The 21,859-nt window shown below is 39.3% G+C and overlaps 2 protein-coding genes across 6 annotated transcripts in view; both read right to left on the bottom strand.

Annotated features, from left to right (window-relative positions):
• The window catches only part of ipo9 (importin 9), a 48,829-nt gene extending 35,587 nt beyond the window's left edge, over positions 1 to 13,242 (bottom strand). Inside the window, exons 1-4 of the mRNA XM_017450064.3 lie at positions 12,995 to 13,242; positions 3,699 to 3,760; positions 3,516 to 3,602; positions 3,204 to 3,405 (exon numbers count right to left, since the gene is read on the bottom strand). Of these exons, the coding sequence (XP_017305553.1) occupies positions 3,204 to 3,405; positions 3,516 to 3,602; positions 3,699 to 3,760; positions 12,995 to 13,160 (517 nt within the window). The 5' untranslated portion in view covers positions 13,161 to 13,242. The remainder of the gene's footprint in view (positions 1 to 3,203; positions 3,406 to 3,515; positions 3,603 to 3,698; positions 3,761 to 12,994) is intronic.
• An 894-nt stretch (positions 13,243 to 14,136) lies between these two features.
• kdm5ba (lysine (K)-specific demethylase 5Ba) overlaps positions 14,137 to 21,859 on the bottom strand; it is a 32,723-nt gene continuing 25,000 nt past the window's right edge. For all 5 annotated transcript variants that reach the window (XM_047149556.2, XM_047149557.2, XM_017450060.3 and 2 more), the window contains 10 exons: positions 19,682 to 19,796; positions 19,200 to 19,555; positions 17,658 to 17,796; positions 17,371 to 17,550; positions 17,070 to 17,222; positions 16,487 to 16,897; positions 16,305 to 16,395; positions 15,994 to 16,199; positions 15,630 to 15,896; positions 14,137 to 14,855 (listed from right to left, as the gene is read on the bottom strand). In XM_047149556.2, the coding sequence (XP_047005512.1) occupies positions 14,736 to 14,855; positions 15,630 to 15,896; positions 15,994 to 16,199; positions 16,305 to 16,395; positions 16,487 to 16,897; positions 17,070 to 17,222; positions 17,371 to 17,550; positions 17,658 to 17,796; positions 19,200 to 19,555; positions 19,682 to 19,796 (2,038 nt within the window). In that variant the 3' untranslated portion in view covers positions 14,137 to 14,735. The remainder of the gene's footprint in view (positions 14,856 to 15,629; positions 15,897 to 15,993; positions 16,200 to 16,304; positions 16,396 to 16,486; positions 16,898 to 17,069; positions 17,223 to 17,370; positions 17,551 to 17,657; positions 17,797 to 19,199; positions 19,556 to 19,681; positions 19,797 to 21,859) is intronic.

The following is a 21,859-nucleotide window of genomic DNA, read 5'->3' on the forward strand; positions in this document are numbered from 1 at the left end:
GAAAGCAAAGGTTCACATACTTTCGCCACTCATATGGAGTATTGGATGATTTTCCTCATTAAATTAGTGACCAAGTATAATATTTTTCTCTCATTTGTTTAATTGAGTTTTCATAATCTACTCTGAGGAAAATCTTGCTGTTGAAAATCCCAGACACTGCCTTCAGGTCTGACGATAAGGCAGTCCTCTGCACAGTAAGGGCCAAGCTGTCCCGGGCCATCAGCAAGGGACAGCGCAACTATGCAGAAAGAATCCAGTCATTTCATAAACACCAAGGACACAAGACGTATGTGGCAACGCATTCACGCCATAACAGACTACAAAGCTACACCACTTGTCTGTGATGACACCTCGCTCCTAGGTGCACTGAATGATTTCTATGCACAGTTGAAGCACAGAACATGCCAGCGTGGAAGACCACCCCATCTCCCACTGACCAAGTACTTTGTCTATCTGCAGTAGATGTCAGGAAAACTTTGTCCAGAGTTAACCCACAGAAAGCTAACAACTTTCCTGGCCAGGTTCTCAGAGAATGTGCTGATCAGTGTCAGATGTCCTGACAGACATCTTCAACATTTCCCTGAAGCCCTATTTACACTAGTGTGTTTTCGTTTTAAAATGAAAACGATCCTCATCCACACTGGTGTTTCTGCTCTGTTTCAGAAACGATCTCTGTCCACACTACACGACCGAATACGCATGTCACATGACCATTCATACACACAGGGCATGCACATACAATTAAAAACAGGAAGTTGGTTGCTAGTCACCGGCCAGCACAACAAACCGGTGTTCCATGTAGGGCTTACGCCACTTGAAATGAGATTGGTTGCCTATTTCTCTAATCATAGCTCGCTTCTTTTGCATGTAGGTAGCTGCAGTATTATAAAATACAGAGTTTAACTGCACAATGGCGGCTAAGATTGACAACAAAACCATCAAAGCTTCGGTTCAGTCTCTGTGTTGTGTATACGATTAAGGTAGCGTAATGGGAATGTGGTTGGGGCTTGATGAATCAGGGGAGGATACGTGATGATCCAGAAGACCCAATCAGGGAGACAATGTGGGCAGCCATGCCTTCGTTTTCAAAAGTCTTCATTTTAGTCTGTTTACAATGAAACGTTAGTCCCCGGAGTTTTCAAAATAAAACGGGTCTTTGGCGTTTCCAAAAGTATCAGTTTTTGAGGGTTCAAAACGCCGGAGTAGTGTAGATGACCGGCGTAACCATAGCAAAAGTTATGCGTTTTAAAACAAAAATGCACTAGTGTTAACAGGGCCGTAGTCAAGCAGTTGTTCCTGTGTGCTTGAAGACAACAACCATCATACTGAATGACTATCAGCCTGTTGCACTCACACCTATCATCATGAAGTGCTTCGAGCGGCTAGTCACAAAACACACAAAGAACAGACTTCCCACCACAGTGGACCCATTTCAGTACGCCTACCATTCCAACCGCTCAACAATGCCATATCTGTTACCATCCATCTGTAGACCCCAGTCCGTAAGGATCGGCAAATCCAACTCCAGCACCACCACACTGAACACCGGCGCCCCTCAGGGCTGTGTGCTCAGTCCACTGCTGTTTACCTGCTGACACATGACTGTGCTAGACAACAGTCTATCTCTTAATGTCGACAAGACTAAAGAGATCATTGTGGATCAAGTGGACCACTCACCACTGCACATCAAAGGAACAACTGTGGAGAGACTCAAAAGCTCCAAGTTTCTTGGTGTGCACATGACTGAGAACCTCTCCTGGACTCTCAACACCACCTGCCTTGTCAAAAGGCCCAGCAACACATCCACTTCCTGCGGAGGCTGAAGAGAGCCAAACTCCTCCCTCCCACCTTCACCTCCTTCGACAGAGGAATGATAGAGAGTGGTCTGACCAGCTCTCTGACTGTGTGGTACAGAAACTGCACAGCCTCCTACAGCAAGACCCTACAGTGAATTCTAAGAACAGCTGAAAAGATCATCGGAGTTTCTCTACCCACCATAAACACCTCCTTCAACAACCGCTGCATCCGCACATCCCTCTCATCCCCTCACGAACTCTTCACCCTTCTTCCAAAAGGTACAGGAACATCCATGTCACAACCAGCAGACTCTTCAGTTTCTTCCCTGAGGCAGTCAGATTACTCAACACCCTGCTGCCTCACAATGCTCACCTGGACTAGTCAAATACCTAACTCAGTAAAACTCAGTACCACTGTACACCACACTTTACATAGCTGCAGCGAAAACAAGTTCCATAGTATGAAGTGCTTACTTTATATTATGGAACTCGTTTTCGCTGCCAATATTGCTGCTATACTTGTGCTGCTACAGAATAGTTTACAGCCCATGTTCTGTGTATTTATTATTCTGTTCTGTGTATTTATTGCCTTGCACTCGTCTCACACTGTTGTGTGTTTGCACTTTATGTAGTCTTGTGTACAGTTCTGTGTTGTACAGCTTCAGATGTTCCTGAAGAAACTATATTTCTTTCCAACGTATACAAGCTATATAGCAGAATGACAATAAAACCCGACTTGACTTAAAAGGTGATACATATTTGAATGGGTCCACATATACTTTCATAAAATCTCAAACATGTTACATAAGTAGACTTTTTACGGCAACACTTATTGTACTTGCAAGCATAACTGATAAGGATAATGGTCACAAACACCCAACCACCACAAAAGATGAAAACCCTGTGATGTTATCAGTTAGCAGCTATGAAATTCTGGATTCATATGACAATGTATAATCTGTTGTTTTAATTAGGGGGGGGAAAAAATACTGCTCTTTTGGAATATTTGTGCATTCTGCTGTTAAAATTCAAAGTTCCTACACAAAATGAGTTGGTAGGTCTAAAACAACCATTGAATTACTTATTTTTTGGTCATTTTCATCTCACCCGTAAATCCCTCCATCCCCCCCCCCCCCCGAATTTGTTGTTCTTCCTGAAAACAACATTAATGAGAAGAGAGATGGAATGGCTAAGGAAATGCAGCTCATGCCAAGCAAAAAAAAAAAAAAAAAAAAAAAAAAGTGTGCATCACTCCTAAAATAGTTTTTTTAGTTATGGTCAGCAATGCCATATTTATCTGTGTATTTGACAGCGATTGATATTATTACAAATGTTCATGCTCTTTGCAAAGTATCTGTTGCTAAATTGTGGTTAAAAAAGTTTATATTAACTTGAAGGGTTCAGTACCTGTAAGAACTCTCATGGCACCATGCACAGCATTGACATCACCACTGACTAACATTTCCATAAGCAATGAGAAGAGCTGTGGCCAGGCCTCTGGCCAGTCCCAGTGAGCAATGGCTGACACAGCATAGGCTACACTTGAGCGCACTTTACTGATGGACTCTCGCAAACCGCCTGGCAGCAACTCACGGATTACAGCCTTGGCCTGGATCACAACAAACAGAAAGAGCAAAGATGTTGGAAAACTATTAAACAGTAAAGAATACACAGGCAATAAGGATACATCCCACAAATAATTACAACACAGCACTTCACCCTTTCAGTTGTTTCTGGCACCCTGAACTTCTCTGACTGGGCACACCAATGTGTTTCAACATATTGCTTCAGAATGACAGAGGCAAGCTGTATAGGACAAAAAGGAATGCTAAATTAGTCAAATCCCATACATTACAAAGGACCGTGCTGAGAGGATTTGCTGAAATATAAAAACCTGCTTACCTGGCGAATCGCAAGTGCCCCCTGGGGATCAACAGTGAGCTCTGCAAGGTGAACTCCAAACTCTGCATTCAAGAAAACAATTAGGTATGCATCGATACTGATTCTGTTATTTATATGCCATAATAGGTAATAACTTTTATTATAAGCAGTATAATGAATGTCTTTTTTTTAATGAATCCATTCCTTTGTTTAATCACATTTATTGGATACGAAATGCTGTGATGAGAAACAGGATTTAACCGCCATTTGGGATGATGCATTTTTCACATTTCTGTTTAATATTTGCTTCTTAAAATATTGTGATAATAAACAATATCCATAATATCAAAATTGCGTGTGTGTGTATATTATATTTATATATTCATATATACATACATATACATATACACACACACACACACACATACATACATACATACATACATACATATACATACACACACACACACACACACACACACACACACACACACAGAAAGAGAGGGCTGCAACAACTAATCAATAACTTAAATAATCGATAATATTTCATTATGGATTAGTTGGGTCAGTGATGTTACTTCACAACGGTGAAAAACAGCGGAGGTCACAGAGTGAGCTGCAGCGGGAAATGTTCTCCATCCAGGTCATCCAAAACATGAGTGTTCTATATTATAGCGCTTCAAAAAACCTGTGAGTGTTAACGTGACTTGTCGTGTCAGTTCCTATAACAGATGTGTGTGATGTTTAACGTGTTCCAGACATGTTTTCTTCAACGCAGAAATGACATGTTTACTTTTATATCCTTATCTGTAAATTAGGGATGCACCGAAATGAAAATTCTTGGCCGAAGCCGAATATAATGGAAAAACTTGGCCGAATGCCAAATACCGAAAACGTTTTTTCACTTTTTTCCCCTTTTTTTTCAGCATTGCATAAATTAAATAGTCAAAATGTGCTTTTTACTATTTTGTCTTGCTTTTCAAAGAAAAAAATCAATTACAAAAACTACAATTTCAAAATATTGATTTAACACGGAACATTTTTCTTCATTCCAGCAGGCATAGCCTACCAACAAGGCACAATATAACTTTAAATACATAAATGAGTAAAATAAAAATATTTTTATGTGGTCATCTTTCAGCCCATATCTTTTGAGGTATTATATTGGGGATATATACCGCTCACGTCCCTGTACACCTCGCGGAGTATTATAGTAGATATAGTATAGTTAGATACATTGTTAATGTTCTGTTCCTTGATATATAGTTATAGTTAGTTTAAACTATAAATTAGTTCATTTAGTCCCCGCTGGTGTTTCCGCTCCCAGTCCATGTTTCTTGTTTTTGTGTTTTGACCCTGTTTTCTGTGACCGCGACTCTGATTCCTGCTTTGCCCCGTTTATGCCTGTTTGCCGATCGCCCGACCCTTTGCCTGTCTTGACTATGTTTTTTGGATTACGATTTGGATTTGTCTGCCTGCCTTTAAATAAATATGTCTTTACCTGCTTCCGTACTCTACTCCCTTACGTCTCGCAAAGACAGAATACTCCGGAACAGAAACAAAACAAACGCACGTCCACGCACGTTTACTGTCCTCAGTAAACATCCGAAGAGCACGTAGCTCGTGCATGCGCGCGCCCCCTCATGAGGTCGTGACATTCGCACGACTCACTCTGATTGCTAGGCTATTTGGTCACGTCATCAAACACGTCATTGTTCGGTCAAATTTATTCGGCCTTTTCACTTTTCACTAAAATGGAAATACTGGTGTGAATTCCTAACATTTACGGTAGGGATTTAGAAACAAAAATAATTGTTTTCTATGAGAGCAGTAACTATAAAGGGGTTCTAACAGGTAATTGTATATAAATTAGAGAATAAATTAACGTTACTGTGTTCAGATGAGTACGTGTGTGTTACAACAGAACATTCTGCCTCTTGCCAGTTAACACTTATATTTTTCTTTTTTATAATTTTTAATAGTGATTTCACTTCTGCTTTAAAGCTTATGGACAATCAGGTTTTTAGTTTTCAAAATATAATATTTTAAAAAATCCTTTGCAAAATGTATAGCATGGCCCACATAGACACATTTAATATCTTTTCACAGCATTCACTTTGCACAGTGTCTGAAGGACAACACTGGACAGCATGTGAAATACCATTTTTTTTTTTTGTTGTGTTTTTTTAAATACAGAAAATAAATTTTTTTATTCAACTAACTGAAGGAATAATCGACAGATTAATTGATTACCAAAATTATCCCATATATGTATGCATGCATGTATGTGGAGCTGCAACTAATGATCATTTTCATACTCGATTAGTTGGCCGAATATTTTTTAGAATAATCAGATGGGGGCGGGGCAAACTTTCAGTACCATTTTTTGTTTGTTTATTTAAAATAAAATCCACAACCTGAGTGTTTCAAATATAAACTTCAGACTAAATCTTTACACAACTGTTTGTCCAAAACAGAGAAGAACCCAATATATACACACACACACCAGAATACATATTATTAATTTAGGACTAAAGTTTAAATTCAGTGCTTTTTGTGAATCCATAAAAAAATACGCAAAACACTAGACGGTAGAGTACACAAGTATTTACCTTCCGAAGCGTGTTTTCGGAACAGAAGTAACGTAATGAGTAAATCTCCCTTGTGCCGCACGCAGACCGACTAATCCATAACGAGATTCATTCACAACGATGTTCATAATCGATTACAATCCACTTTATCAATTATTTGTTGCAGCTCAGCATGTGTGTATGATGTGTGCGTGTGTTTTTATATATATATATATATATATATATATATATATATATATATATATATATATATATATAAAAACACACACACCTAAAAAAAAAATATGTGGAAAAGTAATTTTTTTTCTTTTATTTAATTCAAAAAAGTGGAACTTTAATATATTCTAGATTCATTAGACACAAAGTGAAATATCAAGCCTTTTTTGTTTCAGTCTCTATGATTAAGGCTTACAGCTCATGGAAATAATAAAATCCAGTATCTCAAAATATTAGAATAAAGAATTTATAACACATAAATGTCAAATGTCTGAAAAGTATGTTCATTTATAACTTAATACTTGGTCGGAGCTCCTTTTGCATGAATTACTGCATTGATGCAGCCTGTGGCACTGCTGAGGTGTTCTGGAAGCGCAGGTTGCTTTGATAGCGGTCTTCAGCTCGTTTGTATTGTTGGGTCTGGTGTATGGTTGTCATGAGAACCGATACTCCGGTACTAAGTCAGTACCATCATTACAAGGTTATAAACTACCTCCTAATGGACCACCATGCATCACCATTCAGCCCGTGTCCTGTCAGCTAAATGTAGCTACTGTCACTAATAATTATTCACATGTTCATGCTTTTAATAAATCTTTTTGGCCTGCAACCATATCAGTGAATTTAAACTAATGCTGGCATTCAGAGTATAAGGTGTGTGTGTATGTGCGTAAATGGCCTGCACTTGTAGAACACTTTTATCCAAAGCGCTTTACACTGGTTCTCATTCACACTCACACACCAATGGTAGTAGAGCTATGCAAGGCACTAATTTGCCATCAGGAGCAACTTGGGGTTCAGTGTCGTGCCCAAGGACACTTCAGCATGTGGAGTCATGTGGGCCAGGAATCAAACCACCAACCTACGATTAGTGGACAACCCGCTCTACCACCTGAACCACAGCCTCTGTGTTGTCGCCTCCACTGTTTTATTAGTCATTGTCAGACAGTGTTTGATAACTAAAATATCCACATTTCTCTCAATTTAAAAAAAAATAAAATAATAAAAAATGTTTAAAAAACATTTTTTTAAAACCACACTGTGGTATCAACTTTGGTATTGAGTATCATGTACTTTTGGTGGTATCGGTACCGACTACTAGATTTTTAGTATTGCGACACCCCTAGTCTGGTGTCTCTCGTAGATTCTCTATGGGGTTCGGGTCAGGCGAGTCGGCTGGAGAGTCAAGCACAGTAACACCATGGTCAGTAATCCGGTTACTAGAAGTTTTGGCACTGTGGACACGTGCAGAGTCCTGCTGGAAAAGGAAATCAGCATCTCCATAAAGCTCGTCAGCAGATGGAAGCATGAAGCTCTCTAAAATCTCCTGGTAGACGCTGCATCGACTCTCGACTTGAGAAAACACACTGGACCAACACCAGCAGATGACATGGCAACCCAAATCATCACTGACTGTGGAAACTTCACACTGGACTTCAAGCAGCTTGGATTCTGTTCCTCTCCGCTTTTCCTCCAGACTCTGGAACCTTGATTTCCAAATTTAATTTCATCTGAAAAGAAGACTTTGGAATACTGCGCAACAGCCCAGTTCTTTTTCTCGTTAGCCCAGGTAAGACACTTTTGACATTGTCTCTGGTTCATTAGTGGCTTGACACTCATAATGTGACACTGCAACATTTCTGTTTATAAATTCTTTATTCGAATATTTTGAGATACTGGATTTTTGATTTCCATGATCTGTAAACCATAATAATCAAGACTAAAAAAAAAGCTTGAAATATTTCACTTTATATGTAATGAATCCAAAATATATGAAAGTTTATGCATTAAATTATGGAATAAGGAACTTTTCCACATTCTATTTTTGTTTTTTAGATGCACCTGTACACTTTCATGCACCACTCGATAAGGAACACCTGTACACATGGACATTCAATTATGGTTTAAGAACAGGAATCTGAAGCTATAGTGAGCACAAACTCACAGAAACTGGCCAATTGAAGACTAATCTTATATAAATTACTGTAATCAGGGGTATAAATATGAGGTAACACACAAGCCAAATTCCCTCAGTCATTCATAACAATGGGTAAGACCAAGGAATATAGCTGTGATGTGCGGCAAAAGGTTGTTGAGCTTCACAAAATGGGAAGTGTCTATAAGAAAATACATGAGCATTGAAAATGCCCATTTCCACCATCAGAGCAATAATTACGAAAACAGACAAACCAGATTTTGCTCTCAACATTTTATTAACGACTTGTGCTCACTGTGCAGTACTTTCTTCTTTCTAGTTTTCCCAAAAAGTCGCTAAATTTGTCACTAGGTGCGTTAAATGACTAAAGGAGTCTGAGAAGTGGAGCGGTGCTGTCTCTGTTAAAGTGAGTGAGTAAACAGCGAGAAGGAGGAGAAGCTGCAGCAGGGGGTCATTTTGAGTCAAAGGATTGTTTTTGTGTTTTATCAAATATAAATACTTTAAAGTTATTTATCGATTTTGTATTTACTGACTTTGTAATTTAAGCACTTTTTAAGCACAACATATACATACACACACACACACACACACACATATACACATATATATATATATATATATATATATATATATATATATATATATATATATATATATATATATATATATATATATATATATACACACACACACACACACACACACACACACATATACACACACAGTGAGGGAAAGAAGTATTTGATCCCCTGCTGATTTTGTACGTTTGCCCACTAACAAAGAAATGATCAGTCTATAACTTTAATGGTAGATTTATTTGAACAGTGAGAGACAGAATAACAACAAGAAAATCCAGAAAAACGCATGTCAAAAATGTTATAAATTGATTTGCATTTTAATGAGGGAAATAAGTATTTGACCCCTCTGCAAAACATGACTTAGTACTTGGTTTAAAAACCCTTGTTGGCAATCAGAGGTCAGACGTTTCTTGTAGTTGGCCACCAGGTTTGCACACATCTCAGGAGGGATTTTGTCCCACTCCTCTTTGCAGATCTTCTTCAAGTCATTAAGGTTTCGAGGCTGACATTTGGCAACTCGAACCTTCAGCTCCCTCCACAGATTTTCTATGGGATTAAGGCCTGGAGACGGGCTAGGTCACTCCAGGACCTTAATGTGCTTCTTCTTGAGCCACTCCTTTGTTGCCTTGGCCGTGTGTTTTGGGTCATTGTCATGCTGGAATACCCATCCACAACCCATTTTCAATGCCCTGGCTGAGGGAAGGAGGTTCTCACACAAGATTTGACGGTACATGGCCCCGTCCATCGTCCCTTTGATGTGGTGAAATTGTCCTGTCCCCTTAGCAGAAAAACACCCCCAAAGCATAATGTTTCCACCTCCATGTTTGACGGTGGGGATGGTGTTCTTGGGGTCATAGGCAGCAATCCTCCTCCTCCAAACACGGCGAGTTGAGTTGATGCCAAAGAGCTCCATTTTAGTCTCATCTGACCTCAACACTTTCACCCAGTTGTCCTCTGAACCATTCAGATGTTCATTGGCAAACTTCAGACGGGCATGTATATGTGCTTTCTTGAGCAGCGGACCTTGCGCACGCTGCAGGATTTCAGTCCTTCACGGCGTAGTGTGTTACCAATTGTTTTCTTGGTGACTATGGTCCCAGCTGCCTTGAGATCATTGACAAGATCCTCCCGTGTAGTTCTGGGCTGATTCCTCACTGTTCTCATGATTATTGCAACTCCTCGAGGTGAGATCTTGCATGGAGCCCCAGGCCGAGGGAGATTGACAGTTCTTTTGTGTTTCTTCCGTTTGCGAATAATCGCACCAACTGTTGTCACCTTCTCACCAAGCTGCTTGGCAATGGTCTTGTAGCCCATTCCAGACTTGTGTAGGTCTACAATCTTGTCCCCGACATCCTTGGAGAGCTCTTTGGACTTGGCCATGGTGGAGAGTTTGGAATCTGATTGATTGATTGCTTCTGTGGACAGGTGTCTTTTATACAGGTAACAAATTGATATTAGGAGAACTCCCTTTAAGAGTGCGCTCCTAATCTCAGCTCGTTACCAGTATAAAAGACACCTGGGAGCCAGAAATCTTTCTGATTGAGAGGGGGTCAAATACTTATTTCCCTCATTAAAATGCAAATCAATTTATAACATTTTTGACGTGCGTTTTTCTGGATTTTCTTGTTGTTATTCTGTCTCTCACTGTTCAAATAAATCTACCATTAAAATTATAGACTGATCATTTCTTTGTCAGTGGGCAAACGTACAAAATCAGCAGGGGATCAAATACTTCTTTCCCCTCACTGTATATACACACATACACACCACTGCTCTACAGTGCGACCAGCTACAAAATGCATCTACACCGAGCAACAGTTACTTTCACACTGCTTTTCATCACCTCAGACAAATGAACAAGTTTCTAACTACTGCAGAGAAGCCATTATGATGAAGAGTACCAATGTACATCATCTGCTTCTCTCAACTTCCCGATCTCACAACCGCCATCTTTTACTGATCACACAAAATGACCTGAACCTTTGACTGTGACCTGCTCGTGTACACACAGCAGTGTCGGGTGGAGTAAATTAATAATAATGCTAATGCTACAAGGTGGGTTTAAATTCTAACTTCTTTATTAAATAATTCCTCACTAATCATAATCAAGAGTAGCAACTGTTCAGTCTGTAAACAGACAGTACACTGCCGCTCTCCCTTCACTAACTTGAATAGACATCACATTCACTTCATTTAAACTCAGGGTTGCCAGATAACACTAGAAAAGTCAACTCCAGTTTCCATATTTTGATTTAATCCCCCCCAAAAACACAATATTATCAGCAGACATGGCAACACTGTACTGGGGAACCGATCTAAATGGAAAAACTGATAAACAAACAAAAATAAAACTAATAAAATGTAAAGACAGAAAATGTGCTTCGTTATAAATAAATCATTTAATATAAAAATAGGTATTATAATAATAAAATATAAATAAAATGAGAAATGGAATAATGTTTAATTACTATGGGTTGCATTTAATATCAATTTGACATTAAGCTTAGTTCGTTATTTCCATAGAAAGCTATTAGCCTTTTTCCTAATATGGAACATTTTTGTGTCAGTCTACTTTTAATTAGGACTCTTCATTGTTTAAAATACATAAAAATATATTTTATGCTTGTTTATTTAGCAATTATACACATTTAGGCAAAGATGACTACAAGCACCAATTTCACATTCTACTAATATTCTATTTAACATCACTTGTTATTTCAAACTACATAACAAGAGAGATTCTTTAGCAAAAAGAACCAAGGACTGCGTCCAAGAAAGCACCCTCAGACAGAATATCATAAAAACCTCTCAAGTTTAGAATAGAAATGACTGACATCACAAACAGCATCATTTATAGTTAGGGCTGCATGATTATGGCCAAAATAATAAACCACTGATGACCCCGGAGAAACTCTCATACCCATCAGCTCACCACCGATGACCCCGGAGAAACTCTCATACCCATCAGGTCACCACCGATGACCCCGGAGAAACACTCATACCGTTATCTGAATGGATGTGAGGCATAAATTATGATGATGCGCTGTGTGTACTGTGAGGTTTCAAATAGTAGTGAATGAAATATTGTAGAAGTATAATAAAATACACAAGATAAATTCTCCTTCACTGTATAAATGGATGATATTGTGTATTAGCCAACTGGTCCACTCAGACCCCTTTATTATTTTTTTTATTTAAGAACAGATGTAAAATAGTCCACTTAAAACCTTGGCGACCAAATTAGGGATACCACGTTTTTTCACGTATTTTTTGTGCGTGTATTACATGATGTTAGCTTTTAAATACTGCTGGTAGTGTATACATGTTGGGGTGGAATGATTTAAGTTTCAGCACTGGACTTGAGCGCGAACATCTGGCAACCCGGCGTGTGACCCTCCACTGAATACTAAGGTAGAAATTTGGGATGCAACAAAGGCGGGAAGCAAATAGTTTTATAGGACCCGATCATCTAAAAACATACCAAATATTCATTATATATCCACTTACACTGCAATATACCTGCTGGTTAAGGCAGAACTATCATTTATCTTATGAGGATGCTGCTGTATATAACAAGACCATCATTGACTGCACCACATTTCTAACGTTAGTGAACTATTACAGTCGATACAGTGACCGCGTTCATGTTTTTATTCAAGTCTTTTTTATTTCAAGCTCAAATTCATGTTCTTGGTTAACATGGGCACTGCACATGACTCACTCAGGGGTAGCCAAGAGCTAACCTAAATGTTATGAGATTTCTAGCCAACGTATATTAAACCATGTGCTTATAAATCTGCGGCCACATCTGCCGACTGAACTAATCCGATCTAAATGACCGGAGGAGCAGGTATCCGCGTGTCGCGGCGCAGGCCGGTCCCTCTGCTCTCCACACCATGTAATGCAGCCGTACAAAAGCCTGCTAACGGGAAGTGATGGAAACTTAGCTAAAACTAGCAAGCCTGGCTAATTCTAATGCGCTGTTTTTAAGCTTACCTTCTGTCACTTCCAAAACTTTAATTTGCTCCTCGGCGGCGGCGCGCACTTCTTGAACCGGTGATAGGATCGCAGTCAGCGTTTCAATTAAGGCCTCCTTAAGTCCCTGTTGAACCGGACCTGCTACTGAAATCGTGCCGGGAGCTGTGGCACCCATGCCCGCCATATTTCCGGCAGTCTCTCCGAAGGGACGGCGAGAATCATCCACGAGCGGTGCGCGCCAGTGCACAATGGGGGCGGGGATTGCTAATGACGCCGTTTGCCTGCTTCTTCTTGTTCCCGGCAGCTCACTCCGAGGAACAATACCGCCACCTTTTGGGATACATTATACTGCACGACAAATCATTTCAGGCTCAAGCCGGTGCTGCGTGTTCAACTGCCCCGATATTTGATATCATGACAGTATCGGTTATATTCTACCCCTTCTAACCGACACCAGCCGTGACAATCACCTTCCACCAAGTCACAAAGTAACTGAACGACAGTATTTTACATAAAAACAGTTGTTCTACAAGCATCGTTCCCTTTGTTTTTTTGTGCAAATTGGAACAGAAATGGTTAACGAGTGTATGCGGCTGTATTCTGCTGCACCTTCCCCTATGAACAAGTAATCATTACTACTTAACAACTTTATTAAAAACAGCACTCGAACAGCTGTTTATACCATTCAATTCAGCAAAAACAAAGAACTGCAAAAGACAAACCTAGTAGTGACCCATCCTTTTCTCCACTGAAACTGTACTGATTTTATTTTATTTACATTTAAGTTTTATCAGGACTTGGAGGCTTATTCAAAAGCCTCCTATCCTTGACTTCCAAAAAGCATTTAATTAATTAACTAATAATATACCCTCAACAATGACTGACAGAATTCTGAAATATGTCCCCGAGGTGTAACAATTATGTACTCTTTTTATTCTCTTCTCAGCATTTAAATCCTCAATTAAAATAATATTTAAAAAATCAGGACAAGATGTTGCAGCTGTGGTTGTGAGGTCATGCTTTTGGATGTTTAATGGCTTGTGTAACTTTAATTTGGGATCATTTTTACCATACTAGAGGAATAGCAGGAATGAGGCACTTGAAATCAGTTAATGTAATTTAAACTGCCAGCATGAACAAACCATTTTTTTGCCACAATGAACATCTGATATTGTTTATTTATAAAGAAAATAAACCATAAAGGTCACAAAGAATATTTCACACTTCTTCCGTCTGCTACATCACTTAGACAAGCTAAATCAGGATTCTGTACAACCATCGCTAATGGAAGAAAGTGATCAAAGCAGATGAAGCTGAAGAAAATCAGGTAACCAGCTTAGTTATTGCTGGGATAAATAAATAAGCATACTAGGCATGTACCAAATACATTTTTCAAAAATAAATTCATAGCTTTCTGTTTAGCGCAATTAATATAATTTGGTGAAAAACAGCCCTGGAGCCATGTGGTCAGATTAATTAGCATGTTAGGAGGTAACATTGTGGGAACATTTAGGAAAACTGATGTTCCTCTACCTTGTATTTATGGGATAGAAACACCTGAGGTACATCTTCGTGTGCTGTCCTCTAGACAAGATGAAAAAGGCTAGAAAAACATGATAATGGTTCTGTTTCAGTCCTATAGTGGCAACAGGACGAGGGGGACTGACTGGGACTTCTGACGGCCAGGAGAAAAATCTTGTACATACATGATGATCTAACTTTCGTTTATTCAAAGAGTTTTGGTCCTTATGGTGTCGAATCATTTTACTAAGCAGTTGATGCAGATGTAGTCTTCATTCTCAGCCTGCTCAGCAGACACACCCACACAAATTTGGTGGAACCACTGGTTACAGTTGCCATCACACTGAACCCAGTTTACCTGTAAGGACATAGATGGAAAGCATTGCATCAATATTATACCAGAACATGGGGATTTTCTGAATCATCATACACTACATGGCTACATGGACACCTGACCATAACACCCATATGTGCTTTTTGAACATTTCATTATAGATTTAGTCCCCCTTTCCTGTTACAGTAACCTCCACTGTTCTGGGAAGGCTTTCCACTAGACGGCTCTGGGCATTTGCCTGTTCAGCAACAAGAGTATTAGTGAGGTCAGGCACTAATGTTTGATGAGGAGGCCTGGGGTGCAATCGGCATCCCAAAAGTGTTGCTTTTTGCAGGCCACTTCATGGATCTCACTTTGTGCACAGGGGCATTTTCATGCTGCAACATTTTGGTTGGGCCAACCAGATTTTCACATGATGTCAATATAAATACACCTGCTCTGAAAGGCCCCCGAGTCTGCAACACCACTAAGCTAGCAACATGAAGACAAAGGAGCTCTCCAAATAGGCCAGAGACAAAGCTGGGGAGAAGAACAGATCAGGGTTGGGTTATAAAAAAAACAAAAACAAAAAAAAAAAAATGTCCCAAACTTGCTGGTTTGAATGATGGATCATTGTATATTGCCTGTGTTAAACATTAATCATTGTATGTAGTAAGCAAAAATTATTTAAGGAATATTGTCCAAAGCAGTAGGAAACAAAACACGAGACCAGTAGCAGACAAACACACCAGTGTACACTCACACCAGAAGTAATGTTGTTATGCTATATGACAGCATAAGAAAGCACTTTAAACTGACCTCATTTCCCTCTGGCTGTTGACATCGCTTAGCTGAACACACAGACCAGTCCTCCTCAGAGTCCTCTGAAAAGGGTGGGACTGAGCTCAAACCAGAGGAGGAGAGTGTTCTTTTCTCATGCGTCCTCTCCTGGTATGTCCTAGACTTCTTTTGCTTAGGCTTCTTAACAGGGTCTCTGTCCTGCCCATCAGAGGTCTCCTTCTCCAACTGCCTTTTGGGAGTCTTCTCTAGCTTCTCAGTGTGTTTTTGCAACTCTAAAACTAAATCCTTAAAACATACAATCAGAATATATAAAAATTTCTCTCTGATGGTTTATATTATTCTAATTATAGTAAGCATACATGAAAAGGCATGGGGGTCTAACCTGGACCTTGCCTTGGGCTGGGCTTTTGTAAGTCAGGCTGCTGTCCTGAGCAATGTGGTACTGGTGGTCATGCTCGCTGCTCTGTAGGGCATGCTGAGAGGGAAAGAACCTGTTGAGCAACCCCTGGTAGAGCTGCTGCAGCTCAGGCAAAGCCACCTGTAGAAGGAGTCCTTCCACAAGCAGCTCCTCTAATTCAGGACTAAGAACTGAAACACAGCACACACAAAAAACACACATAATATACACATAATATGCTGGAAGAGTTCACATTTGCTAATAGTTTCTAAAAATGAATAAAAAGATCTACGTACCACTGAGAGGAATGCATGAATGGTGCATATAGAAGCACTCATTACTCCCATCCAGGGATACAGAAGAAGGTTTTCCAGAGAAAGGTCTCATCTTTAGATACAAGATGAAGTATAACTAAGTATAAAAAATGTCAAAAGCAAGCACAAAAGCATAATAACAAAAAGACCAAAACAAAGCATACTTTTCCATTAAATTGCTGTGTAAAAGGTGAGACCTGTTGCACCCTGTGCTGCCAGCGCACTGTCCTCTCAATCATAAAACGCAGCGCGTCACCCTCTGGGAGCCGTACCCGAATACGCTGGAGAGAGGCAAGCAGGGGCAGCACCTTGTCCAGAGGAGGTTTCTCAGATCGGCTGCAGAGTGGGCACAGCCAAGGCTGCCCTGCCTGTGTATCTTGGTACCCTGGCACACAACCACTGTGGTAAGCATCATGGCAGAGTTCGCACTGGAGCATGGGGCCTGCTGGCACTGTATGGCATAGGCACACTGTAGGAGCCAAGCTGTTTGTGGGCAGAAACTTTGCATTGTTTGTGGTCCTTAGGATATTTAGGTTCTCCAGCTCCTTCAAACGCACCTCACACAGAGTAGCCATCTGTTAGATAACAGAAGTTATTATACATGGTTGAGTAGATGGACTTTAATAAACAAAAAGCTTTGTTACACATTACAATAACTTATACATATTGTTACTACATGTGGCATATTACAATATCTGGAACCATATACTCTTTTCAGGTTAAACAGGAGAGAAAAAAAGGACCCACTGCTAAAGCTGTGTCTTTGCTTTCATAAAGAGCTCTTTCCACATCACCAAGACAACTCAGTTTTATGCCGTTTTTTTTACCAGCAGGAGGAACATCTCTCACTCTTTTTGACTTTGATTTCTGACACACTGTCTCACATCTGGGGCACAGTACCTTAAAGAAACAAAACGGTGTAATTATCTATTACATATGTTTCATGCGCCTATGTATTTTCAAAGATTTTGTTCACTGATTGGGAACTATCTTTTGATCAGTAATGTAAAAACATAGCAGGTGAATGTATGCGAGATATTTTGCTTACCTCCAGGAGGGAGAGGGAGGAGTACTTCAACAAAAACATTTTTGCTGCGCTCTCCTTCCATGCCTGCACCTCTGACACCAGGCTTTCCAGTCGTGCCAGAGGCTCCAGCAGGACTGGGATGCCTTTAGCTTTTAAAACCAGATCATTCAAAGATGAGAGAACAGGGATACGCCCTCCAAGCTGCAAACACATTAAGACACAAAAATCGATATGGATAAAAGGATAAGATAAATATTATTTCAAGTTTTACAACACATTAATGCTCCATCAGTTGACATGATATTAACCTGTAGGACTTCTGCCTCCTGTATCCACTCTCTAGCCCTGATGACCGAGTCTTGCAGTTGGAGACAGTTGGGCAGGTACGCCTGGATACTATTTACTTCCAGCAGCACGGCCTCCAGCGTCTCTAAATTTTGGCGAGGTCTAGTTAGAACAAATCAGGGGGAAAAAAACCAAACAACAAAAAACACGTTGCTGAATGCTGAATAGATGGCACAGAATGCAGTATCCATTGTTGTCTATTAATGTACATGATATTTGTCATTTTCACAAATTTCATTTCGCTATGTCTTGATATGGGCAGGGTTGCTATACGATGGTGGTTGTCAAAATGGGGTTGGAGACCCCCAAATGCATAAACGTGAAGCATAGCCAGAAGGTCCATTAGTGTCCTAATTCTTTTAGCCTGTTTGACTGGTCACCAAAATCGAATGGGTTTAATCCATACGTTTAATAGTACGTAGACTTATAAATAATACCATCTTTGGCATCAAGAAAAAAAATATTCCAACAAATAGCCAAAAAATTATTGTATACATTTAAATAATGTACATAATGTTTGAATAGTAGGATTACATTCATTTAAAAATTCTTTACTGAGGGGATCTACACAGATTATTTCACAGTTAAAGGGCTCCCTGCCAGCAATTTTTTTTTTGCAATGTTACTGCACTGCTAAACAGTACAAGGGTACAATACACTGATCCTGTTAATCTACCAGGAAGCAACTGTGAATTCCAAATACAAGCCCAGCACATTTTATCTTGGGGCCAGTGAACAATTCATTTGGTTTGCAGCTGAAATTCTGCTCTTAATATACGCAAACCTGATGGAGTCCAATCAGTTTGCATGTATGCCCATTCCATTTGATCACTAACACTTCTCAATACATGGCTACAAAGAGTTACTGACAGATTGGGGAAATTATCAGCCAGAACCTTTACATTACTAAATAAATAAAGAAATAATAAGTATATATTATGAACAATTAAAATAATACGAACAAGCATTTTCAGACATGCCAGCTCTAGGTTTCTTGCTGTCTGTTGTTTGAGTGATGCTGTTAACGTACTATGGTACATGAACATTACTATTTACATAATGTACTAGGCTACTCTGACTGAATAAATATTGCCAGGATCAGTAACATTAGCTGTCATAGTACTGTGACTGCAATAGAATCAAATGTAGCCAGTGTTTAAATAGTTTGTGTTTTATACCTTTTACTTTATACAATGTCATTTATGTATCCGCTCTTACTGATGTGGGTGTATGCCAGTTTCTTCCACTTCCACAATGACACACACACAAATGCCGCTGGAGGAAGAGTTTTTTATAATGCAAAACCGGTGTTTCACAAATCTAAAAATGTATGCCATCCTCCATCAGATTTGTATATTATATATATATATATATATATATATATATATATATATATATATATATATATATATATTATATATATATATATATATATATATATATATATATATATATATATATATATATATAGATAGATAGATAGATAGATAGATAGAGAACCTAACCTGGCCATTAGCATGCTGTGTGCCTTCTCCTCGCAGTGCTCACACACAGTGAGCAGCTCTTGCAGGTGGGCCATGGTCCTCTCCACACAGGCGTGGGGCTCCAGACCCACTCCCTGGTCAATCAGTTTCCTCATGCGTTCCAGGCTGAGGCTGGTAGGCTCCTTGCTAGCCTGTTGTACTGCCTCAACCCAGCGTGCCTGCTCCAGTCGCTGCCTGAGCACATCAAGCTCTGGTAACTCTACCTCCAGCCCAGAGCCCTCATCCAGCATAGCTTGCAGGGCTGAGGAGCTGGGCATCTCTATGGCCAGGAGATCTGAGCTCTGTTCCTGGAACTGCCTGACCCGGCTGAGAAGAGCCTGTGGAAAGTAAGAAAGAGTAAATCTGAGGTCAACTAATCAATTAAGATATCGTTAACATTCCCTCTGTAACATTTTTTAAATCTTCAGTAATTTTATCAGAAAACAGGGTTACATGTTCAGTACCTTGAGAAAAGGAGCCTGTCTAATGGTGCAGGGCAGATCATATAGCTGTTGTACAAATAACCTCAACTCCTCTACAGTAAGATGTTTCTGAGATTTCCCACCACCTGAGCGATACCTACATAAAAGTTCAAATGGAACAAAACCGAGCAATTATAATTTAGCTTGTGAAAAATATGTAAAAAGAAATCATTTGACTGAATATCATCGGTTCATAAATGGTACTGAATAAACTGTACTAGGCCAAGGAAAAGGGAATTGATTTTAGAGTAGGCAAACTATGGGTTGGTTGGGTAGGGTTGTATGATAGTTTAGGTTATGTAAATTTAATAATAAATATAGCTGCAAGCAGCAATTATTGGGGGTCAAGCCCTTTATGGCTCTTAAAGACATTAAAATGTTTTTACTTAATACTCTGCAGTTCTATAAGCACCCAAGTCAAAGGAAAAACAAGGTCATTTTAAGAGATATCAGACTTCATTAAGCTTGTCCAATAGCTGCTGGACATTGACCAATGGCGGCCATGTTTTTCAAGATTTACACTTGTCTTCGTATATGCTGATTGTGCCTTGGACAAGGACAATTCTTGCAAATTATTTATCAAGTCAATTTGATCAATGGTTCCACATTTAGTGCCAAATTCATGTTTTGTTCTGTTATAGCGACTCCAACTGGTCACACTTTTCACCCAAACTTTGGTGAAAATCTCATTTTGTTCAAGAGTTATAGCCATTTAAATAAAAGTGGCCAAGCACTCTTCAAACTTTTTGATATGCCCTTGCAAAGGTAAATCAAAAGTACAACTTTTTTTTTGATGACTATTGATCTAAGATGTCCAAAAAATTGTTTTATTTCACTTGAGCAAAAAACCTATGACTAGTTCACAAAAGTAGGTATTATAGTGCCATCATGTGGCAAAACTGCACCAACTTTTCTGGGCCACCACAGAATGTCCTCAGACATAAGCATGCCAAATTTGGTAAAGATATTTCATTTCATTCAAGAGTTATAGCCATTTAAGTAAAAGTGGCCACGCCCACTTCCTGTGTATTCACCAAAGTTATAGGATGCTCACCCAGCTTTTTTACTTCATAAATAAACAAAATCACAGATATGACCAAACAAATTTTGCTTACTAGCTGAACATTCTGGCTTCATGAAACATACCTCGAAACAAATTAAATTAAATTATTTTAATTAATGGCATATTTTTCCCCCAGATCAAGTTGACAAAAAAAATTATGGAATCTAAAAAAAAAAAACAAAACAAACAAATCACAATTAATATGCTGTTGCTCCTCCTCAGGCTTTTATGACGGCCTGCATCCTTTGAGGCATGGACTTTACTAAAGAAAACAATATTCTCCATTAAGCTGGTTCCAGCTTTCTTGAATAGCGGTTGACAGATCAGCTTTGCAGGATGGAGCCTTGTCATTGACCAATTTGTTTAAATTTCCACCATAAATTATCAATTGGACTGAAATCCAGACTGTTTGCTGGCCAGGTCATTGAGTTGATTTGCCTTTCCTGAAGAAAAGCTTTAACACTTTTTACACTGGGCAAAATTATCATCCTGAAAAATGACCATCACCACCAAACCTATTTTCTATCCAAAATCTCAGCATACACCTGTGCACTAAATGTTGAGGTCTCCCCTGGTCCTTTACCTGAAATTTGATTGTTTTCTTCAGGCAGTCATCTTTACAGTGCCCTCCACTAATACTGACAGTATATACTGTCAGTGCCCTCCACTAATACTTTACCCCTGGTAAAGATGAGCAAAGGAGGCTGTGGAAAAACTCTTAATTTTTTTAATCTTTTGTTAAAAGAATTCACAAAAATACCCTGCTACAGCACCAGACAAAACTTCTAGTATCATCCCCTTGGCCAATACAGCTTTTGATTAATCACTGAATATCACTTTCATCCAATCATCCACAATGATTGCTTCTCTTTAGCCCATTGTAACCTTGTTTTCTTCGGTTTTGGTGTTCGTGCTGGTTTTCATTTGGCTTTTCTATATGTAAACACCATGGCAGATTTCCTTCTTGAACGAGTTTTATAATCCTTTCTATTGTTTCATTTGACAACTCTCTTGTTGGGGCCATGTTTTCTTTCAAAAAGGCCAAGGTTGTGGTCTGTAACCGCACTCTCAACTGCAGCCTAATTTGTATTTTTAGA

The sequence above is a fragment of the Ictalurus punctatus genome, chromosome 21, assembly GCF_001660625.3.
Source record: "Ictalurus punctatus breed USDA103 chromosome 21, Coco_2.0, whole genome shotgun sequence".
Classification (NCBI taxonomy): Eukaryota; Metazoa; Chordata; class Actinopteri; order Siluriformes; family Ictaluridae; genus Ictalurus; species Ictalurus punctatus.